This window comes from Lepus europaeus, chromosome 20 (genome assembly GCF_033115175.1).
Source record: "Lepus europaeus isolate LE1 chromosome 20, mLepTim1.pri, whole genome shotgun sequence".
NCBI classification, from domain to species: Eukaryota; Metazoa; Chordata; class Mammalia; order Lagomorpha; family Leporidae; genus Lepus; species Lepus europaeus.
In genome coordinates, this window is record NC_084846.1 from 5,713,209 (window position 1) to 5,740,791 (window position 27,583).

Genomic DNA, 27,583 nt, shown 5'->3' on the forward strand with positions numbered 1-27,583 from the left:
GGCGTCGGGGTGTCCTGCCCGGACCCCCTTTTCCCCGCCCGACGTCGCCAGGGTGGGATCCCCCTCCCCGCAGCGCTGGCCTCCCCCGCGCGCTGCAGCTGGGCCGCGGCGGGGGCGGGGCCTGCAGGGGGCGGGCGCGGCGGGAGGTCACCCCTCCCCCCCGCCGCGGCTTGGCGCAGGCCTGGTGCGCGGTGGCGTGACCGCCCCGGGGCGGGGAGGGGGGCGCGAGGCCGTCCAGGCGGCCGCTTTGGGCCTGAACGCCGAAACCGGCCGGACGCTGGTTGGTCCAGTCCCAGAGTCCACCGTGCCTCAGTCTTCTTGTCTGGGAAATGGGGACAATCGTGCTGCCTTCTTGGACGGGAGCCCCGTGACCTGTCCCAGCCCCCAGCGACCGCACCACACAGACACCACACATGCGTATAAAAACCATTTTAAATTAAAAGAGAGAGGGAGTTTCAGTGCGCACAGGTGGGAAGACAGAGGGCCCGAGCCGCGGCCCGTGGGCAGCTTGGGTTAGACCCCCCAGCAGGGCGCGGTCAGCTGGGTCCTCGGGCTCACAGCTCCGCCTTCCGGAAACTTGCTCTGTTCAGGGAGTTCCTGGGGGAAGATGGGGCCGGCTCAGCATCGCTCCCGGGCTGGCTCCCGGGTCTCTCCGGGCCCACCCAGCCCCACGCAGCCCCGGTTCCAACACGTCCATCTTAGAGATGCAGGGGCCGAGGCACGCCTGCCCCGGACATGGCCGTCCGGGGGAGCCTGCCCTGGGTGTGCCCCCGCGCGCCCTGGTGGCGCCCGCCCGCCCCTCTCCAGGGTGGAGGCGCCCCGTGGGGCACCTGAGGCCGGCCGGGGCCAGGGCCAGCAGCTGGGGCGGGCGCTGGCTCAGCAGGGGCTGCAGGGCCTCGCGCAGCCGGCCGTAGTGGCGCTCCAGCTCCCGGTGGTACTCCTTCTGGTCCGGCCCGATCAGAGCCTTGTTCTTCCTCAAGGCGTCCTCGCACCTGGGGGCCGGACGGCAGGGCGGGGGTCAGAGCAGGAGCCGGGGCCCTGGGGGTAGCGGGGAGGCCGCAGCAGGCGCAGGAAGGGGCCAGGCACGCGGGGAGACCCACGGGCGCGCAGCCGGCGGGTGAGAGCCCCAGGGCCGCCCCGCGCGCCTGGGCGCCTACTTCTTGCAGAAGTCCTTGAAGCAGAGCCGCAGCTTGTTGTGATGGCGGAAGAGCTTGGGGTCTTCCGGGATGTCGGCCAGAAACACCTGCGCCACCTCCAGGGGGCCCTGCGGGGGGGGGGGGCGGGAGGGGCCGGTGAGGGCGCCCCTGGCCCGCCCTGCCCTGCCACGGCCCCGCCTCAGCCCGCTCCGCGCCGTGCCTGGTTCACCGTGGGCCCCACGGAGCCCTGCAGCACCATCTGTAGCATCTTGGCGTCGGGTGGGTCCTGCTCGGTGGCGAAGGCCAGCTCCCGCGTCTTCTTCTGCATGTCCTCAATGGCCACCTCCACGGGCGTCAGCACTGTCTGGGGTGGGGTGGGGAGAGCTGTGCACGGGCTGGGGGTGGGGGTGGGGGGAGAGAGCCGTGCACTGGCTGGGGGTGGGGGAGAGCTACTGGGGTGGGCTTTGCAGAGGGCGTGGCTTGAGGCGCAGCAGCCTGTCTGCTGGGGGTGGGGGGTGAGGGGCGCCCCCTCTGCTTGGGGCCCAGCTGCGGGGCTGCTGGCTCTGCTGCCCTTGACCCTGGGGCTCCATGTCTGGGGACTTCTAAAAGCCATTATTTGACAGGCAGAGTGCCAGAGAGAGAGAGAGAGAGAGAGAGAGAGAATCTTCCAGCTGCAGGTTCCCTCCCCTAATGGCCGCACCATCTGGGCTGAGCCGGGTGGGAGCCAGGAGCCAGGAGCTCCATCCAGGTCTCCATGCGGGTGCAGGGCCCAAGCACCTGGGCCCTCCTCCACTGCTTTCCCGGGCCACAGCAGGGAGCGGGGTGGGAAGTGGAGCGGCCAGAGGGCAGGGGCCCTCCCGGGCGGGGCCGCACCTCCTCGCGGTGGCACACGCGGATGCGCGTCTTGATGTAGGGGAACGCGTGGTCCGTGCTGAGCAGCGTCTTGCGCTTGTACTGCACCGGCAGCTCGCCGTGCGCGCGCCCGTCGGGCGTGAACGGCGTGCAGAACAGGAAGGTGCGCAGCCCGTAGTTGCGGTCGAAGTAGGTCACGCGGTCCTTGAGCTCGTAGGTGTCGAAGTGCGGCTCCACGTAGGTGATCTGGATGTAGGCCTGGGGCGCAGGGCGGTCGGGCGTGAGGCTCCCCGCAGAGGGCCCCTGGGGGGCGGTCGAGGGTGGGCAGCGAGACCCACCTTGTGCGGGTCCAGCTTGGATTTGTCCACGGGGTTGGAGTCTTTGATGATCTCCACCACGTCCTCCCCAAAGCGCTCCGTGTAGAATTCCTGCGGGGGGCGCGGGGCCCCGAGTCAGCGCCGCGCGGGCGCCCCCGCACCCCCCGCCCTGCACCTGCCCGCCGCCCTGCCTCCAGCCGGTGTGAGATCTCCGCCAGCTTCGTGATCGACGGCTCTTTGTACACGAACTCCTGCTCGTCCAGGTCGCCGAAGCGCGCGCCGTAGAAACCCACTCGGAAGTAGGTGCCGAAGACGCGCTGGGGGCCTGGGGGAGGGGGGGGCTGTGGTCAGCCTGGGAGGCCGCCCTGGGGGAGAGGAGGGGGGCACCAGGACCCCTGCCCGGAGAGGAAGCGGGGTGGCTCCGCGTGTACTCACGAGGCAGATCCGAGTACCGCAGGGCAGAATCAATCGGTGGGGGCCCGAGGTGGGGGGTGGACAGAGAGAATCATGGTGAGGTCAGAGGTCAGAACCCTCCCCCCAAGAGAACCGTTCCTGGGCAGGGAGCCCAGGGATGGGGGGAGCAGGGGCCCTGCCGCCGCACTGGGCCCCCACCCAGCCCGCCCGCTGGGGCGCTGGGCTTCTGCCATCTTTGGCCAGAAAATTCGCCCCAAACTAGGAGATGCCTAAAAATAGACCCAAGTAGGGAAGAGGCGGGATGGGGGGGTGTTCACCCAGGATGAGGGGCAGAGACGGGGTGGGGGGGCGGGGAGAGCCAGGGGCTAGGGAAGGGGGCAGGCGCAGGGGCGGCTGAGAGCCAAGGGCTGGTCCTGACCGCGGAGGGAAAGCCCCCTCCCCTCCGGTCCCCAGCAGTGACCGAGCCGGCCCTGGAAGGCTCCCAGCCGGGTGACTCACAGGCTGCCCCGCGGATCTGGGGCAGGAGAGGGGGCAAATGGGCGGGGAGTGCGTCATCACCCCCCAACAGCCGCGGCCCCTCCGGCGCGCCGCCATGTGCCTCTGGCGCCCCCTGGCGGCCCCGTGCCATGGCTGGCTGGGCATCATGGGGGTCCCAGAGGCGGGGAGGGGGAACCCACAAAGGCCCCCCGCTCACCTCCCAGCCGGAGCTCTGCAGGGAAGAGAAAGGTCAAGGTCAGCAGAACCTGTGGGCAAGGAGGCCAAGGCCAAGGGCGGGGTCTGGGCGGGGCGCCGCGCGCCCACCTGGTGCATGATCTTGGTGAAGGCCTCCTGCAGCTTGCCGTGCACGGCCGCCAGCTTCTTATAGTCGCGGTGGGCTTCCAGGATGGGGATGAGGTTCTTGTAGACCTCATTCACCGCCTCGTACAGCCCGCCCTGGGGGTCAGGCTACAGTCAGGATTCCCCCAACCCTTGCTCCTCCCCACTCTTTATCACCTCCTCCAGGAGGCCCACCGGGACCACCCCCAACCCAGATGGAGCCCCAGCCTTTGTGCTGGGCCCCCAGGAATCACTCTTTGGTCTCCACCACTTCTTACAAATGTATTTGGTTAAGAGGCAGAGACATTTGGTTCACTCCCCAGAGGGCTGTCACAGGCAGGGCTGGGCTGGGCGGAAGCCAGGAGCCAGGAGCTCCGTCCAGGTTTCCCAGGTGGGTGGCAGGGGCCCGCGCACTTGTGCCATGGCCACTGCCTCCCAGGTGTGCGTCAGCAAGAAGCTGGAACTGGAACTCTAACACAGGCACTGCTGGGGCGTCCCAAGTGGTGTCTCCCCTGTGACTTCAAACACCCGCCCCCTCCACCACTTGTGACAAACACGCCTGGCGGCCCCTCGTTCTCATCCCCCCTCCCTTTCCCAGAGGGGAACCAGGGCTAGGGTCCACCCCAGGCCCCTCCTGCTGTGTGGCAGTGGCCGCGTGTGTGCGCCCCTCGCCCCCAGCAGCTCCGACATCATCCGGGCGCGTGGCAGGTGCACTGTGATGTCCACCGGCTCTCCGAGGGGCTCTGTCCCCCTGGCTCCGACCCCTGAGGCCTCTGTCTCTGAGACCCCAACCAGGGGACAGCAATTGAAATGACGTCAGTACCGGGGCCGGCACCACCGAGGAGGAAGTCTGCCAGGGGAAGCCGAGCTGGACCCCGACCTCCCACACACGGCTCAGTACCGGCTTCTGAAAATGCCAAGAACTGAGAGACAGGTGAGGCGACACCACGGAGACACAGTCGGCCCCACGCAGGCTGCAAACTCCCTGGGGACAAGGTCCCAGGCCTCCATGTCAAATGCAGAAGCAATCAATTGCCTTCACCCCCGCAAGCGCGTTGGCGAGCACCCTTTAGAACCTAAGAAATAAAGGGCCGGGCCATGGCTGTGGCATAGAAGGGTTAAGCCTCTGCCTGGGCTCGGGTTCAAGTCCCGGCTGCTCCACTTCCCATCCAGCTCCCTGCTGTGGCCTGGGAAAGCAGTGGAAGATGGCCCAAGTGCTTGAGCCCCTGCACCCATGTGGGAGACCTGGAAGAAGCTCCTGGCTTCAGATTGGTGCAGCTCCTGCCATTGTGGCCAACTGGGGAGTGAACCAGCAGATGGAAGACCTCTCTCTCTCTCTCTCTCTCTCTCATTCTCTGTGTAACTCTGCCTTTCAGATCAATAAATCTTAAAAAAAAAAAAAAGTTACAGAGAGAGGGAGACAGGGAGAGAGAGAGGTCTTCCAACCACTGGTTCACTCCCCAGATGGCCACAATGACTAGGGCTGGGCCAGGCCAAAACCAGGAGCTTCACCTGGGTCTCCCACATGGGTGGCCGTCTCCCCTGCATTAGCAGGAAGCTGGATCAGAAGTGGAGCAGCCGGGACTGGAACTGGTGCACATAGCAGATGCTGGCATTGCAGGCGCAGCTTAACCCGCCATGCCCCAGCACTAGCTGCTAGAACCTCTTCTGAATGTGGACGCTGGCCCGAGTGTCTGGGCCCCTGCCACCCACGGGGGAGACCAGGATGGAGCGCCTGGCTCCTGGCTTCTGTCTGGCCCAGCTCTGGCTGTTGCTGGTATTTGGGGACTGAACCAATGAACAGAAGATTTCTCTCTCTGTGTGTGTGTGTGCCTTTCAAATACATAAATAAATCTAAAAAAACAAACAAACCAAACCAAACCACCTCCTTATTTTATGCTTGTCTGAAATTTCCTATAATAAAACAATTTAAAATCCTAAGTGTAAGTTTATGAAGGGTCTTCAAAAGTTCCTGGACGGGGCAGGTGTTTAGCTTAGCGGTCAAGAGCGCCCCACGCGGGATACCTGACGTCAGCTTCCTGCTGCCGTGCGCCCTGGGAGGCAGTGGTGCTGGCCCAAGGGACTGTCCCCTGGCCACCCAGGGAGCCTGGGTTCAGCTCCCAGCTCCGGCCCGGCCCAGCCACCCCATGGTAGGCATTTGGGAGTCGGTCAACCAGCCAGTAAAAGCGCGCACTCTCTCTCTGTCTCTGTCTCTCGCTCTCTCTCTGACTCTCATATGAATTGAGAACAATTTTTTCTTTTCAGAGTTCATGGAGGGACTCGCATCATGGCACAGTGGGTAAAGCTACTGCCTGTGACGCCGGCATCCCACAAGGGCACCGGTTCAAGTCCTGGCTGCTCCACTTCCCATCCAGCTCTCTGCTATGGCCTGAGAAAGCAGTGGGAGATGGTCCAAGTCCTTGGGCCCCTGCACCTGCGTGGGAGACCCGGATGGAGCTCCTGGCTTCAGCCTGACCCAGCACTGGCCATTGTGGCCATCTGGGGAGTGAACCAGCGGATGGAAGACCTCTCTCTCTCTCTCTCTCTCTCTCTCTCTCTGCCTGCCTCTAACCCGCTGCACCACAGCACCGGCCCAGGTGGCGGTTTCTGAGGGTCCCGACTCCGTTTCTTCCCGATCCCCCGGCCGGGAGAGGGTCCTGGCAGCAGCGCCCGCCCCCGCAGCGGCCTCACCGTGGTGAAGTGGGCGGCCGCCTGCTCCAGCAGCGCCACGAGCCCCAGCTCCGTGAAGTGCTTCCCGGTGCAGAAGCCCTCCTCGTCGGGCGACAGGATGTCGTCGGAGATGGCCGACTCCTCCAGCACGTTGGACGAGATGTTCTGGGGGGTGGGCGGCCAGCGTCAGGCCTGGACTCGCCCCTGCCCAAGGTCCCACCCCACCTGGCTCAGACCGCCCCCGCTAGCGCAGGCCCTGTCCCCCCTGCAGAACCGCCCCTCCCCGTACCCTCCCCCGCTAGCGCAGGCCCGCCTCTTCCAGCCCAGGCCCCGCCCCCTGGTGCAGGCCCCGCCTCTGCCTGGCCCAAGCCCCGCCTCACCTGGCACAGGCTTTCCCCTCCCCAGAACCGCCCCTGGCTCAGGCCCCGCCCCCGCCATCGCAGGCCCCGCCCAGCCGCTCACCTGGAAGGACACGCAGCCCACGGGCAGGTGGCGGCTGTCCTCCAGCAGGGCCAGGTACTCGGCCACCAGCGCGGCCGCGTGCACCATGCACTGCGCCGCCTCCGCGTGGTTGCCCAGCTCCGTGTGCTTGCCCGCCATGTTCTGCAGCCACGTCAGCCGCAGGTCCGGGGAGCCCTGGTAGCCCCGGGCGATCCTGGTGTCCAGGTGGGGGGACTCAGCCGGTGCCCTGCCCGCCTCCGCGTCCCCCACGGCCACCCCTGTTCCCGATCTGTCCTCTCTGCCCCTCCCCACACCTCACTGGCCCCTCACCTGTAGCTCACCTGCTCCCCCTCCCGGCCCCGGCCCGCCCTGCCGGTGAGTGGGCGTGGCTGGCGCCCCCCCACCTGTACATGAGGTCCATGAGCATCTCTGGGTCCTCCTGGTGCTCCTTCATCTTCACCGTGTCCGTCAGGATCATGTGCAGGTTGAACATCAGGTCCTGGACCTGCAGCCCACAGGGGCGGGGGTCAGGGTCCAGGAAGGGGAGGAGCCCAGCCCGGCGCGGCCCCGCGGGCTCACCTGCTCGGCAAAGGTGCTGTCCCGCAGGCCCGCATCCTCCTCGGCGTAGGTGAGGATGGTTTTGAGCGAGCGTCGCAGGTGCTCCTCGCTGAAGTTCTGGGTCGTCCCCACCAGGGACGACAGCGACATGGTCACCTGCATCTTGACGCGGGCAAAGTTCTGCGGGCACAGGGGCAGGACGTGGCCGCGGGAGCCAGATGCCCGCGGTGGGGTCGGCTTGGCTGCTGGCTCCTTGCCCCACCCACTGACAGCCCGCCTCAGGGCCTGTCATTCTTCCTCCCCTCCCCCTGCCCCTTCTCTCTCTCTCTCTCTCTCTCTCTCTCTCTCTCTCTCTCTGAAAGGCAGAGAGAGATCTTCCATCACTGGCTCACTCCCCAAATGCCTGTAACAATCAGAGCCGGGCCAGGCTGAAGCCGGGAGCCAGGAGCTCCATCTAGGTCTCCCATGTGGGTGGCCGGGGCCCAGGCATTTGGGCCAGCACCTGCCGGCCCCCAGGGTGCACCTCGGCAGGGAGCTGGGACTCGAACCCAGGGCCTCTGATACGGGATGCGGTGTCCCAAGTGGTATCTCACCCACTGCTCCACTCGCCCGCCGCATCTGCTCTGTCCTGACCCCCTCCTCCTGGCCCGGGGCTGGGGACGGCCCCGCCCCCATCACTGGCCCCGCCCCCAGCCCCACTCACGTTGCCAATCTCGAAGTTCTGGCGCATGAGCAGGTAGAGCGAGGCGCTGGCGTGCGCGCGGATGGTGCTGATGCGGCTGCCGCAGTGGCGCAGGAGCCGCAGGCAGAGGTCGGCGCACAGCTCCGTGTCCTCCTCGAACAGCAGCTCCGGGAACTGCCCGGGGGCCAGGCACAGGCGGCTCAGCCCCTCCCCGTCTCGGGATGGGGTCGGGGCCCTGGGATCTGCCCTCTGTGGCTTTGGAGTCACAGCTGGGGTTGCGTCTGTGCTGTGCGACCCCGGGCCGGTGCCTTGGCCACTCTGACCCCCCGTCCCTAGCCCTGTAGCCGCTCAGGGGTCTGCTGGGGGGCGGGCTCACCTTGGACACCAGGGCTCGCTGGGTGGCCAGGCCGTGCTGCAGGAAGACGGCGCTCTGGGCGCTGCCCAGGCTGTACAGGACCACTTTCAGCACGGCGCCCAGCACGCTCTCCCGGGCTTCCGACAGCATCACTGTCTTTGTGGGGGGAGGGAGTCAGAAATCCCGGTCAGAGACGGGGGCGTGTGCGCGGTCAGAGCAGAGGGCGGGGCAGCTGCTGGACCAAGCCGCACCTGCACGATGATCTCCAGCGTGTCCAGCACCACCAGGCTCGCCTCGGTTGCCAGGTTCCCATCGACTAAGGCCTCGTGTTCCATCTCATCCTTGGTCCTGCAGGGGGAGGCGTGGTCTTGGGGAGCCGCTGGGGCGGGGCGGGAGGGGGGGGAGGGCAGGGTCGCGGGCCACTCCCTCTTCAATGGAATCAGGCCTGAACCCAGCCGCTGGCTCCGGACCTCCGGGCACTCACTTGTCCACGCGGTCCGGGGGCTGTCGCCAGTGCGTGACGCTCTTGCGCCAGCGGACATTCTCCTGGTTCCCAAACGGGCTCCTCTCTGCCAGGCGCGCACGCACGGAGGCGCGAGAACAAACGCACAGGCATGAGTTTGGGAGAAAGGGATGGGCAGGAAGTTCCCTCGGGGGTGGGGACACAGGGGTGGGGGTGGGGCCGTGGCACAGGGTCCCGGCGCCCTCACCGCGGCTGCGCCGCACCATCTCCTGCCGGGCGCCGATGGTTCCCAGGATGGCCTCCTCCAGCCGCGCCTTCATGTCCAGCGACTTCTTGAACGTGAGGCTGCTGATTCGTTCAAAGACCTTCTTCCCCTGGGTGGGGCAGAGCACAGGGGGCGGGGTCAGGGTGGGCGGGCTCTGGTTTTTTTATTTTTCTTACACATTTCTAAAGAGTTATTTATTTGAATGGCAGAGAGGGAGAGAGAGGGAGAGCGAGAGAGCGAGCTTCCATCCGCTGGTTCACTCCCCCAGATGGCTGCAATGTCCAGGACGGGGCCAGGCCCAAGCCAGGAGCCAGGAGCTCCATCCGGGTCTCCTGTGCAGGTGCAGGGGCCAAGCACGTGGGCCATCACCTGCTGCCTTCCCAGGCCATAGCAGAGAGCTGCATGGGAAGTGGAGCAGCCGGGACTCCACCCAGCGCTCGGATACAGGATGCCAGCAGGCAGGCGTCGGCTTCACCCTCTGTGCCACACCGTTCTGGTAGGACCTGGGCTAGCCGGCTCCTCTGCTCCCGGCCCTTTCCCACCCCGGGCACCTGTGCTCCAAGACACACTTCAATCCCTTCCTTTTGCTAGGGTGTGGATACGGGTCTTCCCCTAAAGGTTTGTGGGAGCCTAGGAGCCCTGGTCCCCAGTGTGGCACTGTTGGGAGGGTGTGGGGCCTTTAAGAGGCGGGGCCTGCTGGGCGGGCCTTAGGTCCTAGGGGGTGTGGCCTCAGAAGGGATTAAGGGCGTGCTCCTGGAATCCTGGTTAGTTCTACAAGAGGGCTGCTAGGGAGTGGCCCCCAGCCCCAGGGCAGCCCATGCCCTGGACACACCCAGCACCAGGGAGACCACCTGTCTGCCTCCTGCTCCACGGGGCCCCACCCATCCCCGCAGACCTTGTACTCGAAGGCGGCCAGACAGAGGTACAGCAGGTCCAGCAGGCGCCCAAGCTGTGGGAGGGCCAGGTCGGCAGCCCAGCGCTGCAGGAGGGCGGGCTCGGCATTCTTCAGCACCCACAGCACGCAGGCCAGCAGGGTGCGGCTCGATTCCGCCGACAGCGGGCAGCCGGAGCGAGGCGCCTGAGAGAGGGGGAGAGATTCCATCCGCAGGTTCACTCCCCAGGTGGCTGCAATGGCCAGGCCGGGGCTGGGTGCCTGGAACTCCCCCTGGGCGGCCCATGCACCTGCTGCCGCCCACAGCCAACCCTGGAGGAAGCTGGCCCTCACGTGGGACATGGATGTGTCCACCAGCGTCCCCCCTGGTCTCATTTTGTCCACGCCATGCTAGCATGAGATCACTTTTCTTGCCCCCCCTCCCAGAGGGACCGGCCTCGCACTCACCGTGGGCGGCCCCTGGGAGACGCTGGGCCGGGAGCCAGGGGCCAGTGGGCCACCAGCAATGGCCATGGCCACCGAGGGGTTGATGCTGCCTCCGAAGTCCCCTTCACCGTCCGTGTCAGAGTCGAGCATGGAGGCCAGTCTGGAGCGCTGGCCCGGGCCCTCTGTCAGGCATACAGTGGACAGAGGGGTGAGGCTTGGCTCGGGGCCGTCCCGTCTCACAATGCCAAGCCGGGGTCCCTTGCAGTACACCCCTGGAACCAGTGACCCAAGCTGGGATGCTAGGCAAGGCCCACAGCGGCTTGGGCCTTTTCGGTTCTGCCCATGGCTACAGACTCAACTCCTAGCACACGACTTGGCCCACAGAGTACAGACGACGGTGACAATGGTGATGAAGGTGACGAGGGCAGGGATGATGGCAAACGCTAATATACCGCTGCTATGATTACAGCGCCAGTTAGCAGTCACATCTACACCTGCTGAAGTCATTAACTCTTGGTTTTCAAAGCAGCCCTACCTACAAGGGAAGCACTTTTATGGTCCTTGTTGTATGGACGATGAAGTGGAGGCACAGAGAGGTTAAGGCACTTGCCCGGGGTCACACAGCAGGGCAGTGCTGGAGCTTGGATCTTAACCTGAGCAGTCTTGCTTCCCAAGACTATGGCCTTAAGAAAAGGATCCCTCACCCCGTCTCGGAGCAGCTGTGAGCAAATACAAAGCTCCTCAAAGCCCCTGTACCCTGTCTGCCTGCGGGAGCGGAGGGAGGCCCCTTGGTGGGGAGACGCTGCTTTGCGTCACCCCCGGGCACCAAGTCCACAACACAGTACAATGAAACCACAGGGCGCGGGCCGAGGCAGGAAGGCAGGCGTGGCCGGCGCGAGAACACAACAGACCACAGAAGCAGACAGACAGACGGCCAATGCTGAGCTTAGAAGTTGGAGGGAAAGCATAAAAATGGCCCCAAAGATGGAGATTTTCAACAGGAAATCAGAATCTACACACACACACACAAAAATCGGAACAGACGTTTGATAACAGAAATGTGCGATGGCTGACATCGGCGGGAGAGACGCTTGGTGCACACAAACCCCTCCCACCTGAGCCCCCGTGGCGGGGAGCGCGAGCCTCGGAACAGAGCGACCGGAGGGTCTACCACACATACAAGTGCAGTCCCCGGAGAGAGGGCAGAGAACAAGGGGGCGGGGTCAGCAGAGCACAACCCCCCACCCCCGTCATCCTCACTTCCTGTCTTTCTGGGAGGTGGGGGTTCTCTGTGGAGCAGCTGGGGCTGCTGCTGTCCTCACCTGGCAGGTGACAAACCCGAGAGCTGAACAAGGCGCCGTGGCCGAACCTGCACCTGCCCTGCTCTGACCGCCCAGGCTCCTGCCCTAGCCCTGCCCTCCCGGCTGGCCCAGCCCATGTCTCGCGGAGTGGATTTCCCACTCGGGCATCGTCTCGCCCCAGCCTGGCCCCGGCCCACTGACCGGCAAAGTCGTGCAGCCGCGGCAGCGTGTCCCGGGCCAGCGACAGCAGCGGCAGGTACAGCTCGGCCACGCGGGCCTTCACGGTGGCGTCCGTGTAGCGGGGGTCGGTGTCGTGGCTACACAGCAGGCTGTGCACAGCGCTGATGGCTTTCTTATGCAGCATGGATGCTCTGGGGAGCAGTGCGGTGCTCAGCGTGGAGGGGGGGGCTGCTGGACACCCCCACCCACCACGGGGTCCAGGCGGGGCCCAGGCTCACCCCTCGGCCTCAGGGTCAAGGGCCAGCGCCAACTCTGTCAGCAGCAGCCCAGCCAGGAAGTGCTGCTGCCGGAATGGCCCACTCAGCTCGAACATGCTGACCACCTTGGGGTCCGGGGCCTGGCTGGAGAAGGTGGAGCTCTGTATGGGGTGGGGGGGGAGGAGTCAGCACTGGCAGGGTGCCCGAGGTCCAGGGTCAGAGGTCAGAGGTCACCACAAAACCCATCCAGGAGGCAACAGTGTCCAGAGCCAGAGAGGAGAGATCGGGGTTAACTCATCGGGGTGGGGGGGTCAAAGGAGAGTGGTGAGAGGGCGTGGGGTCAAAAGTGCACAGCAGAGGGTGATGGCTGTGGAGTGAATTTTAGGAGTCAGAAGCCGGAGGTGGACCCTTCTGGAAAATTGCAGAGAAAGGTGGGTCGGGGTGAAGGGTCGGAGATCAAAGGTCAAAGGTAAAGAATCAGTCCGGGGGATAGCGACTCACAGTGAAAGGGAGAAGAGGTGAGCGAGCCACAGAAGACTGGAGGTGAGAGGTCCAAGGTCAAGGAGGAAGGGCAGCAGTGAGGCCAGCCCACCTGGGAGGTGGTGGAGGACACGGAGGGCGAGGGCGAGGCCGGGGGTGACAGGGGGCAGCAGGGGAGGTTGAGGGTCACGTAGTGCTCGTGGCTGCACAGGATGCGGGTGAAGTCCATGCGCAGGGTCAGCAGTGCCGTGGGGTTGGCGGCCGACTGCAGCCGAGTCGCCACCTGCGGGACGGGAACTGTCAGGGATGCTCCAGACGCTGCCCCGCCCACTGCGCTCGCCACGCCCACCACCGCAGGCACCATTGGCCGAGCTCCCAGCTCTTCGCCACGCCCTCGGCCACGCCCACCACCATAGGCTCTTCGCCACGCCCACCACCGCAGGCACCATTGGCCGAGCTCCCAGCTCTTCGCCACGCCCTCAGCCACGCCCACCACCATAGGCACCATTGGCCGAGCTCCCAGCTCTTCGCCACGCCCACCACTGCAGGCACCATTGGCCGAGCTCCCAGCTCTTCGCCACGCCCTCAGCCACGCCCACCACCATAGGCACCATTGGCCGAGCTCCCAGCTCTTCGCCACGCCCACCACTGCAGGCACCATTGGCCGAGCTCCCAGCTCTTCACCACGCCCACCACGGACTTACCTGCTTGTAGTGGGCTCGGACCAGGCTGAAGACGAAGCCGCGGTCCGCCAGGGACAGCAGGTCGCTGAGGAAGAAGGCCAGGCTGGCGTTGAGGCGCTCGGCCAGCTCCGCGTCCTGGGGACACGGGACACAGGGCCGGTTAGATCACACCCACTCCACCTGCCGGGCTCTCAGGGCCAGCCTGGAGGCGCCAGCCGCTGCCCCGAGCCTGGGGGCCCTCTGGATGGCCTGGGCTCCGAGGACCCTGGGCCTTTCTCCTCCTCCCTCCGGCCAAATCGGTCGAGTTAAAATATCCTGTGGTCCTGTTCAAGCAAATCCATCTCCGTGGTCACGCAACGGGCATTCAATGAGCGCCTGCCCGGAGCCACGCCCTGTGATGAGGGGCGCAGGGCCTGCCAGGGGTCCCCCCACATGGTCTCCTCCGGGGAGACGGACGGAGAACAGAATTCCAGAATGCTCCGTGTGCTTTGAAGCCAATCGAATGGGGTCACATGGTGAGAGAAGCCCCATGAGGGCAGAAAGGTGTCCTGAGGAGGGGGAGCGGCCTGTGCCAAGGCCCTGGGGTAGGACACACCCACCTGATGTGAGAAGAGGGCAGGAGGCCCCGCCCACACACACCAGTCAGCCACCGGGGCCTCAGAAATTAGTCTTAGGAGCTGTCGGTTCCCTTCTACCCAAAGAAACAAAATAAAAAACCAGTGGACTCCGGGTCCATGGAGGACGGGGACTGGGTCTGTCTTATGCATCGAACCCGATACAGTCGGTGCTTAATAAATGTCAAGCGAATGAATGGGGCTGCTGGGGCCATGCCGATGGGCGCTTGCCTCTCAGCCTGGGCCAGCCCTGGGGGAGGCTCCATGGAAACAAGGCCAGCACCTTTGCAACCAAGCCAGAGGCCGCGTGGGATTGTGCAAGGGCTGGCCTGGGTTGGTAGGGCACTCCCAGAGCCTGGAACTTTCGGGGCGAGCCCAGCGGTTAACAATCGGACAATCCGGCAGCAGCGGAGCTGGCCATGCCGGCACGCCGAGCCAGGGCCGCCCCTGCGGACAGCGTGGGCGTCCTCGGAGAAGCCCCCCCTCTCCCACTGGCCGCTGACTTCCACCCCTGCTCAGCTGTGCGGTGCCAGCTGTCCTCTGTCCCAGCTTCCCCATTAGCAAAATGGACGTAACAATAGTGCTATCTGCCCGGGCCCCTGGGAGGGTTTCATATGATCCACCTGAAGGGCTGAGATATACAGCTGGCGCTCAATACGTGCTTGAGATGATGCCTATTATCATCTTGTTGGCTGTCTAGCCCCCGGGGCACTGGAATTGGCGGTCCAGGGCCTGGACAATCACCTGGCTCTCAGAACGCCAACATCCATTTGTTAAGCTCCTACTGTATACTGGCACTGTGCTAAGGGATCGGCCTCGTCACTTGCCTGCTCTCACGCCTTCCCATCGCCCCATTCCCTGCACCCCAGGAACACCTGCCCCCTCACTTGCAGCCCAGCTTCAACACCTCTGCACTGGCCGCTTCCCCGCCCCCCAATTCCCCATCAACTCAAGTCCCCTACAGCAGGGCAAGAACTCGGGGCTACTGTGCCCCCAGGACTAGGCGCTCCCAAAACAGACCGTGTAAGAATAACCCAACGGGCAAACCGTGCCCTGGCAGCCGGGCGCCCCCGCCTGGCCGGCTCTGGGACCGCCCTCGGGCCACGCCCCCCCACCCTCACCCCACCCAGGCCGCGAGCCCCTGACCTTGTGCGTACGGGTGATGACCTCCAGGCCCACAGAGCCAACCAGGGCAGAGATGTCGTCCAGGAAGCGGCCTGGGAAGCGCAGCTTTCGCGGCGTGTCCAGCCGCTGGCCCAGAAGCAGGTGCAGCGCCATGCTCTTCACCTGGGGGCGGGGCCAGAGGGGCGGGGCTGGGCTTGAGAGGAAGAGGGCGGGATTTGGGCGGCAAGGGAGGTGGGCTTGGGTGTGAGGGCAGGGCCTGAAGACCCTGGGTGCAGCCTAAGGGGTGTGGGCGTGGCCCTCATCCCTACGTGGGGGTCTCCGGTGCAGACTGGGGGCGGGGGCCCTCCCAGGGAGGGAGGCGCGCTCACCATGAGCTTGAAGAAGAACCAGGCGTTCTGTAGCACCGCCTCGCGCACCGCACTGCCGCTCACGACCCACTGCAGAGCCAGCTCCTCGTGCAGCAGCTGCGGGCGGGGCCACGGCCAGTCACGGCCACAGCCACGGCCACCGCGAGCGGCTGCCGCCCCCTCCCGCCCCTCGCAGGCCCCAGAAAGCACAGAGCTGGAAGGCTGGGGTTAGAGCAGCAGGTGGAGAGGGGCGGGGCCGGGTGCCCACTCGCTGGGCTCTGCAGACCCTGCTGGGCTCCGGGCCCGGGCGCAGCAGACCTGGGGTCCCCGCCCTCCCCTCCCACTACCTTCTGCGCAGTGGGTCTCGGCTGGGCGGCCGGCGGGGCCGACGAGGCACCCTCGAGGTAAGAGGAGGCCCGGCTAGAGCTGCGGTCGGTGGCCTATGGTGGGATGGGGCGAAGAGAATGGAATGGCGGGGCGGGGTCAGCGTGGAGACACAGGAGGGGGTGGATGGAGCAGACGCCTCCGCACGCACGCGGGTGGCGGGGGACAGGAGACAGAGATCCATCCGCGCAGGGTGCCTGGGGCGCGATGCGGCCCCCAGGGAGCGACTCTCGCCTGGGAAGCTGTATCCTCAGGTTCCCGTGTTGGTGGTGCTTGGGGCCAGGGCCTTGGAAAGGTGGCGAGGGTTCGCCCAGGCCACGAGGGCGTCAGGGGCGAGCCCCGAGTGAGCACAGGTGGTCTGTGCGGCCGAGTCCTGCAGCCCCCCCCCCAAGGGGCGTGGCAATGGCTCGGGTAGACCCATCTGTGGGAATGGAGGTGTGTGGGTTCAGGTGGAGGTGGGGAGACCCACGAGGAAGCCACAGCGAGGTGACGGGGCAGGTGAGAGAGCCCACTGGAGGGGGAGCTGGGGGGGGGCGTGGCCAGAGCGGCAGAGCTCGGGCACAGGTCCGTGAGTGAATGAATGAATGAAAGTGGAACTGCGGAGGTCGGTGGAGACGCCAAGAGTGGGTTCGGGTGAAGGCGCTGAGGGTGAGGCCGGCGCACTACACACGGGCTAGCTCGGCCAAGGGCCATTCTCGGGGCTACCTCCTGCCTGGACAGCCCTGTGGGTTCTCCAAGGCCCGGCTGACCCCTCGGGGAGCCGAGCGTATCGCGGGGCAGCGGAGGGGGTGCCCCGTTAAGAATGCTGGCGCCCAGGGGTGGGCGGGACGCTTGAGTTCAGATTTCCAGGTTCCCGGTATGGCGCTCCCAGGAGCAGACGGTGCAAAGGAACCCCGTGTGCGTGCTACGTGGAGTCCCCTGGGCCTGCCATGGGGTGTAGAGGGGGGAACCCCAGGGCCGCCTCTTTTGAGCTCCCCATCTGTCCAGGTGCCTTTTCCTCTGCCTCTGGGCACCCACTCTCCCTTCCCTGGCCGGCCACTCGGCCACGCCCACCTAGGGGCGGGCCATTCAGCCACGCCCACCTAGGGGCGGCTCAGGGGCTCCACTGGACCAAGCTCTCCCCCCACCCACAACCTGGCCCTGCCCGCGAGGGCTGCAGACTGCGGGGCTGGGCTGAGCACTTTTTTCAGAGTCCTGACTACACCTGATGATTCAGCCACAGTGTAGGTCCACGGCTTAGGGCTCAGGGTAAGCCTTGAACCCCGGTCTGTCTGGCACCAAAGGGGCAGGCTCTGGGGAGCCCAGGTCAGCTCTGCCAAGGGGACCCGAGAGAGAGCCCCCAAGCACAGGTGCATTAAAGGGAGGGGGGCAAGCCATGCGGGGCAGTGAAGTTATCAGTGACTGGATTTGCATATCATCTGCATGCTATTTGCATTCCACCTTTGTGACTGTCTCTGCCCGAGGCTGTGCTGGCTAAGGACGCCCAGTGCTTTCTACAAGGCAGACTGCACAGCCCCAGACAAAGGCAGGCGGGGGCTGCTGCCTCCTGCAGGCAGCCCCCCTAGGTTAGGTGGCCACGGCCAGGGAGGTGGGAAGCAGCTCATGCCGGAGTGGTGCAGTCATACATGTGCGGGGGTGGAGGGGGAGGGAGGGCACCTGTCTGGGGTCGGCCCCGCAGTAAGGGGCCGCCCGCCGCAGCACGGCCTTGCTGCCGCCCGGAGCGTAAGCGGAATTCACCCAGGAGTGGGAGCGATCGACGCCCTGCAGACACAGGATGTGTGAGGGAGCATCCCGGGCGGGGGGCAGAGGAGCAACGTGAGACACGGAGCCCGGACACCGCCTGCCCGCCTGTCGCAGCCAGACGTGTGCCTCCGGGCACTCACACGCAGGCCGTGGGGCATGCGTGTGCCCGATGTGCCTGGGGGCCTGCCTACATATGTACTGGGTACACGCGCACAGTCCCATGGAGTATACCGTGTACCATGCATCTGTGTGTGCGTACCCATGTTCATACGTGCAGGTCTATGCGCACGTGTTCATGTCTGTACCCACATACATATGTTCCAGTGTGCACAGGGTGCAGGTATATGTGCCCCGTGTATGTGTGTGTGTGTGAGTGCCTACACGCGTGCACCCATGCGTGTGCCTGTGCCCTGTGCTGGTATGTGTGGGTGTGTGCACCGTGCACATCCGGGCCCCCCTCGTTCCTCATCCTCCACCCACAGGAAGCGCCTCCCCCTGCCCCTCGGGCTGCAGACCCCAGGCCCCTCGCCTACCTTGCTGGCCAGGATGCGGGAGACCTCGTCATCCACGGAGCCCGGGGCCACGGCCAGGTCGGGGTTGCTGCTGCTGATGCTCTTGGAGCGGGCCAGGTAGAGGCTGGGGGGGCGGCCGGAGCCGCGGGCCAGGGTGGCGGCCTGCACTGTGCCCGGCGGGGCCCCTGAGCAGGGAGGAGATGGGTCACCCCCTGCCCACCGCCCCGACGGGCCCTGGGCCCCTTCCTGCTCGGCTGCCCTGGCTGGCGTCCACTTCCCTCTCTGAGCCTCTACGTCTCTCACCTGTAAAATGGGTCAGCTAACAGCTGCTCCATGGGCCACCGTCACTCACGTGAAGTGGGCACGGCCATGATCCCCATTACTGGCTCAGAGAGGTGAAGCCATTTGCCCCGGGGTCACAGAGTTTGTGAGGGGCGGAGCCTGGATTCAATGCCAGGCAGCTACGGGAGATGCGTGCTGATTGGCTGAGTCACCTGCCAGTCAAGTGCATGGCGCTCACACCCCTGGGGAGGGAGCAGAAGTGGGGGAAAGAGCCTCTCTCTTGCAAGGAGCCCCAACCGGTCCCAGGGCCTCTGCTCTTCTGTCCCTGGGTCTCTCCTGCCTCCTGGGATTTCCCAGCAACACTTACCACCCGGAAGGCCGGGCTCGGTGCCGGGGAGGCGGAAGGCGTAGTGGACATAGGCGGCCAACAGTGGGCAGTGGCCCCGGGTGTCCTGGGCAGACTCCAGGCTCCGGTGGACAAGGCTCACCACATGGGCCATTGCTTCAAAAGCCCCACGGCCCAAGTTCACTGCCGGGCAGAGCAGAGGTCAAGTTCCAGGGCCCGAGGGCGCTCACCTCCCCCACCCCTGCTTTCCGGAGGAAGGTGGGTGTGGTCCAAGGGGTCAGGCGACCGTGGCGGGATCACACAGGGCCCACTTCGGAAACCGAGGCCGCACTGGCTCACCCATCTGGCCGCCGATGATGGGCGGCCGCACGACCAGCTGCACCAGCTTGTCCAGCACGTGGTGGGAGAAGGCCACCAGGGGCTCGGGGCTGGCGAGGCGCAGAGAGGCCAGGCTGGCCCGCAGTTCCTGCTCCACGGTGCCCTCGCTCAGCACGACGTCCTTGAGCCGGAACGGGAAGGCCCCCTCCTCCAGGACGTGTACCAGGGTGAAGAACTTGTCCAGGTGGGGGTCCTGGACCGAGGGAGACGGGCGCTGAGCGAGGCCCCCGGGCACGCAGCCCACCCCTGCCTGCCTGAGTCAGCACTTCCCTACGTGCCCGGCCTGGCTGACCCGAGTCACGTCCACGGCCACAGGCCGGCCCTCCCTGGCCAGAGGCACCGCTTGCCCAATCCCGGGGCCATCAGGAGAGGAGGGGGCCGGCATCCCCCAGGTCCCGGCTGCGCCCCGTACCTGGGGGTGCACGGAGGACACAGCCGTGAGCTCCACGCTGAACACGCCCTTGTGACCGTCCACCCAGCGCGTGCCCGGCAGGGCCACCTGCGGGAGGGAGGGAGGGAGCCACCCGGTGGGCCCTGGCCGCCCCTCCCCCGGATCAGGCCACCACGGGGCGTTGCGACACCTGGGGGAGCAGCCAGGCACCCTGCCCCCAGCCCGGCCCCGGGGGACTAGGGAGTGGGGGCCGGGAAGGCTGCAGGCCCCTGGATTCCAAGGGTGGACATCAGGTGGGCAGGGAAGTGGGTGGGGATGGGGTGGCCACAGGCCCTGGGGTGCAGCTGGGGGGACAGGAATTATGAAGGCCATGGAAGGGGGCCAGGGGCACACATGCCAGGACAAAGGACAGGAGGCAGCAGGGCCTTCACAGGGCCCCGGGCACGTACGTCGGGTGTCAGCATGGAGTAGCTGGGTGGGGGCTGCTCCAGGGCCACGGGCAGGCAAAGGGGCCCGGTGCGCAGGCGGCCATGCTGCAGCAGCGGGATCCACTGCAGGGAGAGGGGCGGGGCGTCAGAGCGGGGCGTGGTCGGGGTGGGGCTGGACAGGGCCGGGGCGGGGCATCGGAGCTAGGCGGGGCCAGGGCGGGAGCAGGGCAGGGCGGGGCTGGAGGGCAGGCAGAGGGCCCGTGCTGCAGCAGGGGGAGGGGGCGGGGTGCCAGGGCTGGGTGGGACCGGGGGCGGGGCGTCGGAGCGGGGCGGGGCGTCGGAGCTGGGCGGAGCCGGGGCGGGGCCGGAGGGCCGCTCACGGTGAAGCCCACGGGCGTCTCCAGCGCTGTGCCGGGCCGGGGCTGGCAGCTGATGTGGTAGAACGTGAACAGCAAGTGGTGGTTCTCGGTCACGCAGGCCGGGAGCCGCAGCTTGAACTCCTCGTAGAACTCGGGGGACCTGGGGGGGGGGGAAGGGGGGCTGCGGGGAACTGGGACCTCCGCCAGCCCCGTTCCTCCACCCGCACGGGACCCACTGCCCCCTCGGGCCCCTCCAGCGCTGCCCACGAGCGTGTGCACACGCGTGGGAAAACCACACGTGTACACACATGTGAGAAAACCACGCGTGTCCACACACATTTGTGTCCGTGCATGTAGTCATGGATTTCCAAAGGGGGAAAAAAAACTTTTTCACTGTTTTTAAAATTTGCAAAGCAGATGGAGAGAGAGAGACAGAGGTCTTCCATCTGCTGGTTCACTCCCCACATGGCCCCAGGAGCCAGGAGCTCCACCCGGGGCTCCCACGTGGGCAGCATCGCTACTGCCTCCCAGGGGGCATGAGCTGGGATCCGGAGCGGAGCCGGGACTCGGATACGCGTCCGTGGGCGCCTCATTCCTCCATTTCCCTGCGAGTGGGGGGGTGGGCAGAGCCAGGCCCCGCCCCGCCCCGCCCCCTGGGCGTGGCACGCACTTGTTGTGGTAGACCACCGCGGTGTAGGCCTCCCGGGTGAACTCGCTGCAGCTGGACTTCCCGAAGATGACCTGCAGGCCCGGGGACGCAGGGACGTGAGAGGCCGGTGCCCCCCTCAACCGAGGCCCGCCCCTCCCCCACCCAGGCACTGCTCAGGGACCTGAGTGTCCAGTGCCCGCCCCGCTGTGCCCGCCCCTCTCCCCCCCCCCGCACTGCCCAGGGACCCAGGGACATAAGCGGCTGGTGCCCCCTCCCTGCCAGGCCCGCCCCTCTCCCCACCCCACCCAGGCACTGCCCAGGGACCCAGGGACGTGAGCGGCTGGTGCCCCCTCCCCGCCGGGCCGCCCCTCCCCCACCCCCCCAGGCACTGCTCAGGGACGTGAGCGGCCAGGCCCCCCCCCCCCCCCCCCCGCACTGACCGGCAGGGCCTGGCTGGGGCCCTCGCCCGCCATGTACTGCAGGCGCACAGCCAGGTTGCGCACGGAGCCCTGGCGGCTGCTGAAGTTGAGGCTGTGCGGGTGCACGTAGAGGAGGTTCCTGGTGGGGGGACAGGGACGCGGCCGGGGTCAGGGGCACCCGGGCCGGGCCGGGGAGCAGGCGGTGTGCAGAGACCTCGGACGCTGGCCCCAGGCTGACCTGCTCCTCCCCCGCCCCGGGAAGCTGCCCGCCCTTCCCCCAGGGGTGAGGTCCCTGCGGGGGTGGGGTGGGGGCTGCCTCCCCCAGGGCCTGCACCACAGGGGCCTCACCGCCCGGCCACTTGTGCAGTCGCCCGCCCAGTGCTGGGCTCTGTGGGAGCGCTCAGCATAAAACAACTCACTGCCTACACACACCCATCTTCCAGGCAGGGAAACTGAGGCACGGGGTGAGCCACTCAGGCAGTCGGCTGTGTGGTCTGGGAAAGGCTTCGGCCCTCCCCTCCCCCACCCGCCAGCTACAGAGCAGGCCAAGACGGGTGGTAGGAGGGGACGCCATGGTGGCAGCTGGGCCAGCTCTGGGGTAGCCATGGGCGCTCATCATGGCCCTCGCTGTCCTGCTGTCCATGGGTGGGGGCACAGGGTCAGCGTGGGGAGCCTCGGGGGCCCGGAGCCGTGACCAGCGTGATCCACGCGCGGCCCAGCCGGACAACAGCCTGATGCAAGCATCGTGCCACCGCCAGGACTTGTGCAACCCGGGGCGGCTGGCTGGCCAGTTAACGATTGACCGGGGGTTAGCGCGGGTGCAAGGACATAAAAGGCGATGGGCCCTGGCGCTGGGGAACACGCCCAGACCCCAGCCATGCCCGCACTCGCTCTGTGCCTGCTCTGGGCCCTGGCCGCGGTGGCCGGCTCTGCTCCCACGGGCCCCGCGGGCAGCCCGGAGCCCGCCCAGCACGAGGAGCTGACCCTCCTCTTCCACGGGGCCCTGCAGCTGGGCCAGGCCCTCAACGGCGTGTACAAGTCCACGGAGGCACGGCTGCAGGAGGCCGGCCGCAGCGTGGGCCTCTACGGCTACACGCTGGAACTCCTGGGCCAGGAGGTCAGCCAGGGCCGGGACGCAGCCCAGGAGCTTCGCACGAGCCTGCTGGACATGCAGGTGGGCACTGCAGCTGGGGCACTGTGGGGCATGTAGGAGTTTATGGAGGGGTTGGGGGGGAGTTAACGGACTAGGACGGCCAGCCGTGCCCCTGTGCACAGCACGTAGGGACCGGCCCGATCTCTCTCCTGGCAGACAGAGGAAGACGCCCTACAGCTGCAGGCAGAAGCCACAGCCCAGGAGCTGGGGGAGGCGGCCCAGGCCCAGCAGAGGCTCCGGGAGAGCATCCGGCACCTGGAGAGGCAGCTGCGGGGGGCCTGGCTGGGCCCCGCCCACCAGGAGTTTGAGACCCTAAAGGTAAGGGGGGGCTCCTTCCCCGCTAGGCCCCGGGTGCTGAGGGCCCAGCTCCCCTGACCCATTTGTCAGCTGGGCACACTGAGGCCAGCAGGCACAGGGGACCCGCGTGCGGGGCACAAGGTGGGGGGGGGCAGGCCCGCAGCTCTGACGAAGCCCCTGACCACGCAGGCCCACACCGACAAGCAGAGCCACATCGTGTGGGCCCTGGCCGGCCACGTGCAGCGGCAGCGGCGCCAGATGGCCGCGCAGGAGCGCTGGCTGCGGCAGATCCAGGAAAGGTGCGCGGCGGGGGCAGGGGTGCGGGCGGGGGGGCGGGGGCTCCTGGGGCCCGCGGCTGAGCCCCCCCTGTCCCCTCCGCAGGCTGCACACGGCGGCGCTCCCGGCTTGAGCCTGCCTGGGGATCCCGCGAGACCGGTCCACGCAGCGAGCGCCGCTGGCACGGCCCGCAAGGCCCTGCGCGGGGAGGAGCTGCCCGTGCGCAGGGGGGCTGCCAGCCCGGCGCCCGGGAGGGAGAGGAGTCGGAGGAGGCCAAGCAGGAGGCGGCGGCGGCCCGCGGGGCGCAAGGCGGGGGGGTGGGGGAGAGCAGAGACGAGGCACACGGGGACCCCCCCAATAAAGCAGAGGGGCCGCGCGCCCCGGGTGTGTGTACCTGTAGCTGGTGTGTGGCGCGTACACCTCCCGCGCCGGGAACTCCAGGATCTCCTTGGTGGGCCGGCCCCTGGGGTCCGGGTAGGGCTTGACGTGCAGCAGCTCGGGGGACAGGCAGAAGGGGGGGTTCTCGGGAGCCGGGGAGATGTCGATTTTGAGCTGGGCTGGGGAGCAAGGAGCCCCGTGTGCACCTGCCCGGCGCCCGCCCGCCCGTCCACCCACGGCGCCCCCTGGCGGCCGCACCCCACGTCTGACCGGCGCCCCCACACCCCTCTGTCTCCGCCATGGCGGGGTCCCCGGCGCCGCACCAGTCACCGGTCGCAAGCGCCGCAGCAGCGACGAGGGGCGCCGCATGTCCGCCAGGAACTTGAACAGATCCTCATCGCTCAGCCGTTCGGCCTCCTGCGTGGGCGGAATGGGCCCCCCCTCATGAGCCGGGACCAGGGTGCGCTGCAGGGGGTGGGGGGCAGAAATCTCCAGGGCGCACTGTCCCCCACCCCCCCACAGCCCCGGGCCCGCGGGCACCACACCTGCTTGAAAAAGTTGGTGACGGTCAGCGTGGCCGGGCGGAAGCCAGAGAAGCTGCAGGTGTCGTCCGCGCTGCTCGCGCGGTCCTGGGGCCCCCGCCGGCGGCGGTCGGTCCAGGCGGGTCGGCGCTCTGGGTGGGGGGGTGGGGGGTGAACCCGGTCAGCGGACAGAGAGCCTCGGGGTCTTGGCGCAGTGCCGCGTCCGGCCGGCAGGGGGCGCCGCGGCCATGCCGGCAGCCCCGCCCCGCCCCGCCCCGCCCCCGGCCCCGCCCCCTCACCGCCCTCGCTGTCCGAGTCGCGGTCGGGCGGCCCCGCGCTGTTCACGATGTTGGCCAGGTGCACGGCCGTCCAGGCGAAGGGCATGCGGTAGCGGCCCAGGCGCGTGCAGAACTGCTCGGCCGCCAGGCGCAGCTTCTCCAGCTTCTCCTTGTTCTGAGAGGGGGCCGCCCGGGAGTTAGCGGCAGCGCCCCCACCCAGGGGTCCAGCCCCAGCTACCGCCACCCCCGCGGGCTCACCTTGGCCGCGTCGGCCTCCTTCATCAGCATGTAGGGCTCGCAGCACTCGCCGATGTCCCCCTGCTGAAGGACCTTTTCCAGCTGCGGGAGGCGGGGCGGTGAGGCTCGCTCCACCGCGCCTGCGCGACCCCCCACTCCCGCAGCCCCCGGCCCCTGAGGGCCTCCTGTGAGTGCCTTTGGTTGGTCCATCCTCGAACCTCCCACCGCATCTTGCTCTCTTCCCAGGAGCCCCGGGGCTGCTGCACGCACCCCCTCCTCCCCGCCCCAGCCCCCAGCCCCCATGGGTCTCAGTGCAGCTGTCGCCTCTTCCCCGAAGCCCTCCAGGGTTCCTCCTCAGCCGGGGGCCTCCTCAACTCCCCCACACACACACCCCCACAACAGCCCCGATCACTTCCCCCGGTCTCATGCCCTGAAGGCAGGTGCTGGCCCCATGGGGGTCACCCCTACTGTCCGCCCCGTGTGCCCGGTCCCTGCGGGCACCTTGATGACCAGGAAGATGTCGGGCGACGGGTAGGTCACCGAGAAGATGGCGGAGCGGGCCAGGGTGGAGATGGCGGGGTGGGTGCCGTGGGCCCGCAGCAGCCCCTTCGTGGAGTCCGAGTTCAGGTCGAAGTAGAAGTTCTCCGAGATCTGGGGACACAGGAGGCAGCTGGGCCGCCGCCTCCAGGGAGCCCACAGCCCTGCCCAGGGCGCCGAGGAGGACGCCTACCTTCTTCTTCTCCCGCACATCGTACAGGGCCAGGATCCCGAAGATGGGCTCGATCTCAATCTCAAACCTGCGGGGAAAAGGGGGGCCCTCCCTGTCACCCCGCCGTGCACCCCCCCACACCCCCACACCCCACAGTCTCCCATTGGACCACCCGCTTAGGGGCTTGCAGCAAACGCAGCTCCCGTTCTGCAAATGGGGAAACTGAGGCACGGGCAGCTCCACCCCCTCCCCACAGTAACTCCCGCAGATCCCCCACCCCCGCCGTGTGGTCCTCCATGGTCCCAGGCGGCGCTGCACTGAGTGTTTGTTGAGCGACTGCCTGAGCTGCCAGCGTGGGTCCCCCAGCCTCCCTTTCCCGGCCCCCTGCTGGGTGGGCAGGGGCCAGGCAGGCCGGGCTGGGGTCCAAGTCCACATCCGGCTCAGCTCTGTTCCCACGCCTCTGGCTGCTCCCCGGGGGGCCGGCGGGGACTTGGGCTGCCGGAGCCAGGCTCAGCGACACCAACACCCGCGGCCTGCGCCCCGGACCCCGGCGGCACGGGACCCCAGCTACCCAGGGCTTCTGGAGGGGGTGGTGAAGCGAGCCTGCCCGGGGGAGGGGCCGGAGGAGGGGCCCGGGGAGGGGCGGGCCCGCAGACTCACTTGAGCGACAGACACTTCACCAGCAGCCTCTGTCCAAAGTGTTCCCGGGGCGGCTCGGGGCGGCCGCAGCGCTCCACAGCCTCGTCCTGCAAAGACCCGGGGTTGTGGGGGGAGGGGCTGGGACGCATCCTCCAGGACCGGCTTGGCGAGCCCGGAACCACCCCAGCGCTGCTCCAAGTCCCTGCCGCAGGGCCTTTGCACAGGTGCTAGCTGCACCCCCCACGCCATGTCCTGCCGCCGCCTCCTCTTCGTCCGGTCGACCGGTGCCCACGGCTCAGGCCCCAGCTTAGCCTGAACCGAGCCAGGGGCTCATGAGGACCGGGTGCATGGGCCGTGTGGCTGGGCGCTGACTGTACCATTGCCCTGTCTGGGACGGGGTCTCCTTCCAATCATCTGTATACAGCCATCTGTATACAGCAGGCGCCCCATCACCATCCAAGTACTGGTTGAACCAGTAGGAGTATACAGCGAGCACTTATTCAGTGGCTAAAGAAAAGCGTAGGAGTATACACAAGGTGCCAAAAAACATTGGTGGATCGACATAGGCATAAATGGTAGGTGCCCAACATACACAAGTACTGGACAAGTACGTGGCGGACTGCCCAGCGGGTACACAACCAGTACTGGCTGAATATGTACAGGGAGATACAGTCGGTGCCCAATTCGTGTTGGTTGGAGGAATGCTGGGGTACACAGTCAGTGCCCAATTAATGTAGGTTGGAGGAATGTTGGGGATACAATCGGTGCCCAATTTATGTAGTCGGAGGAATGCTGGGGTACACAGTCACAGCTGGTACCCAATCTACAATGGATGGAGGAATTTTGGAGTACACTGTTGGTGCCTAGTTCATGTTGGTCGGAGGGATGTTGAGAGATATATCAGTGCACAATTTAAGTTGGTCAGAGGAATATTGGGGTGCACAGTAGGCACCCAGTTCCCAGGGTAGGAGGGTGTGTGGTGCACAGTGGTGCCCAGTTCCCTAGGTGGGAGGGTGTGGGGTGCACAGTGGTGCCCAGTTCCCTAGGAGGGAAGGTGGAGGGTGCACAGTGGCGCCCAGTTCCCTAGGTGGGAGGGTGTGGGGTGCACAGTAGGCGCCCAGTTTCCTAGGTGGGAAGGTGGAGGGTGCACAGTGGCGCCCAGTTCCCTAGGTGGGAGGGGCGGGGTGCACAGTAGGCGCCCAGTTCCCTAGGAGGGAAGGTGGAGGGTGCACAGTGGCGACCAGTTCCCTAGGTGGGAGGGTGTGGGGTGCACAGTGGTGCCCAGTTCCCTAGGAGGGAAGGTGGAGGGTGCACAGTGGCGCCCAGTTCCCTAGGTGGGAGGGTGTGGGGTGCACAGTGGGCGCCCAGTTCCCTAGGTGGGAAGGTGGAGGGTGCACAGTGGCGTCCAGTTCCCTAGGTGGGAGGGTGTGGGGTGCACAGTGAGCGCCCAGTTCCCTAGGTGGGAGGGGTGGGGTGCACAGTAGGCGCCCAGTTCCCTAGGTGGGAGGGTGTGGGGTGCACAGTGGTGCCCAGTTCCCTAGGAGGGAAGGTGGAGGGTGCACAGTGGCGCCCAGTTCCCTAGGTGGGAGGGTGGAGGGTGCACAGTGGGCGCCCAGTTCCCTAGGTGGGAAGGTGGAGGGTGCACAGTGGCGACCAGTTCCCTAGGTGGGAGGGGTGGGGTGCACAGTAGGCGCCCAGTTTCCTAGGTGGGAGGGGTGGGGTGCACAGTGGTGCCCAGTTCCCTAGGTGGGAGGGTGTGGGGTGCACAGTGGGCGCCCAGTTCCCTAGGTGGGAGGGGCGGGGTGCACAGTGGGTGCCCAGTTCCCTAGGTGGGAAGGTGGAGGGTGCACAGTGGCGTCCAGTTCCCTAGGTGGGAGGGGTGGGGTGCACAGTAGGCGCCCAGTTCCCTAGGTGGGAGGGTGTGGGGTGC

General features: G+C 67.0%; 2 protein-coding genes across 3 annotated transcripts in view; one reads left to right on the forward strand and one right to left on the reverse strand.

Annotated features, from left to right (window-relative positions):
* Positions 1-395: 395 nt before the first annotated feature.
* The window catches only part of DOCK6 (dedicator of cytokinesis 6), a 37,236-nt gene continuing 10,048 nt past the window's right edge, over positions 396-27,583 (reverse strand). The window contains exons 7-50 of one of the 2 annotated variants that reach the window (XM_062179241.1): positions 25,675-25,760; positions 25,036-25,102; positions 24,807-24,956; positions 24,327-24,407; positions 24,090-24,243; positions 23,815-23,942; positions 23,593-23,686; positions 23,286-23,448; positions 21,187-21,304; positions 20,768-20,838; positions 20,119-20,257; positions 19,760-19,861; positions 19,332-19,418; positions 18,881-19,112; positions 18,563-18,724; positions 17,935-18,098; positions 17,315-17,419; positions 15,622-15,714; positions 15,296-15,391; positions 14,949-15,089; positions 13,210-13,323; positions 12,618-12,788; positions 12,047-12,186; positions 11,790-11,959; positions 10,309-10,469; positions 9,865-10,047; positions 8,952-9,078; positions 8,726-8,810; positions 8,493-8,589; positions 8,263-8,397; positions 7,908-8,060; positions 7,226-7,384; positions 7,051-7,151; positions 6,668-6,860; positions 6,227-6,370; positions 3,521-3,652; positions 3,414-3,428; positions 2,497-2,622; positions 2,327-2,416; positions 2,010-2,246; positions 1,357-1,500; positions 1,158-1,264; positions 831-992; positions 396-597 (exon numbers count right to left, since the gene is read on the reverse strand). In XM_062179241.1, the coding sequence (XP_062035225.1) occupies positions 555-597; positions 831-992; positions 1,158-1,264; positions 1,357-1,500; positions 2,010-2,246; positions 2,327-2,416; positions 2,497-2,622; positions 3,414-3,428; positions 3,521-3,652; positions 6,227-6,370; positions 6,668-6,860; positions 7,051-7,151; positions 7,226-7,384; positions 7,908-8,060; positions 8,263-8,397; positions 8,493-8,589; positions 8,726-8,810; positions 8,952-9,078; positions 9,865-10,047; positions 10,309-10,469; positions 11,790-11,959; positions 12,047-12,186; positions 12,618-12,788; positions 13,210-13,323; positions 14,949-15,089; positions 15,296-15,391; positions 15,622-15,714; positions 17,315-17,419; positions 17,935-18,098; positions 18,563-18,724; positions 18,881-19,112; positions 19,332-19,418; positions 19,760-19,861; positions 20,119-20,257; positions 20,768-20,838; positions 21,187-21,304; positions 23,286-23,448; positions 23,593-23,686; positions 23,815-23,942; positions 24,090-24,243; positions 24,327-24,407; positions 24,807-24,956; positions 25,036-25,102; positions 25,675-25,760 (5,622 nt within the window). In that variant the 3' untranslated portion in view covers positions 396-554. The remainder of the gene's footprint in view (positions 598-830; positions 993-1,157; positions 1,265-1,356; positions 1,501-2,009; positions 2,247-2,326; positions 2,417-2,496; positions 2,623-3,413; positions 3,429-3,520; positions 3,653-6,226; positions 6,371-6,667; positions 6,861-7,050; positions 7,152-7,225; positions 7,385-7,907; positions 8,061-8,262; positions 8,398-8,492; positions 8,590-8,725; positions 8,811-8,951; positions 9,079-9,864; positions 10,048-10,308; positions 10,470-11,789; positions 11,960-12,046; positions 12,187-12,617; positions 12,789-13,209; positions 13,324-14,948; positions 15,090-15,295; positions 15,392-15,621; positions 15,715-17,314; positions 17,420-17,934; positions 18,099-18,562; positions 18,725-18,880; positions 19,113-19,331; positions 19,419-19,759; positions 19,862-20,118; positions 20,258-20,767; positions 20,839-21,186; positions 21,305-23,285; positions 23,449-23,592; positions 23,687-23,814; positions 23,943-24,089; positions 24,244-24,326; positions 24,408-24,806; positions 24,957-25,035; positions 25,103-25,674; positions 25,761-27,583) is intronic. The other variant, XM_062179242.1, reaches the window with a different exon arrangement.
* On the forward strand, positions 22,002-23,290 carry ANGPTL8 (angiopoietin like 8). The gene is made up of 4 exons (XM_062179243.1): positions 22,002-22,339; positions 22,475-22,636; positions 22,805-22,914; positions 22,997-23,290. Exons 1-4 carry the CDS (start codon positions 22,004-22,006, stop codon positions 23,022-23,024), a joined length of 636 nt encoding a protein of 211 aa, XP_062035227.1. The 5' UTR covers positions 22,002-22,003; the 3' UTR covers positions 23,025-23,290.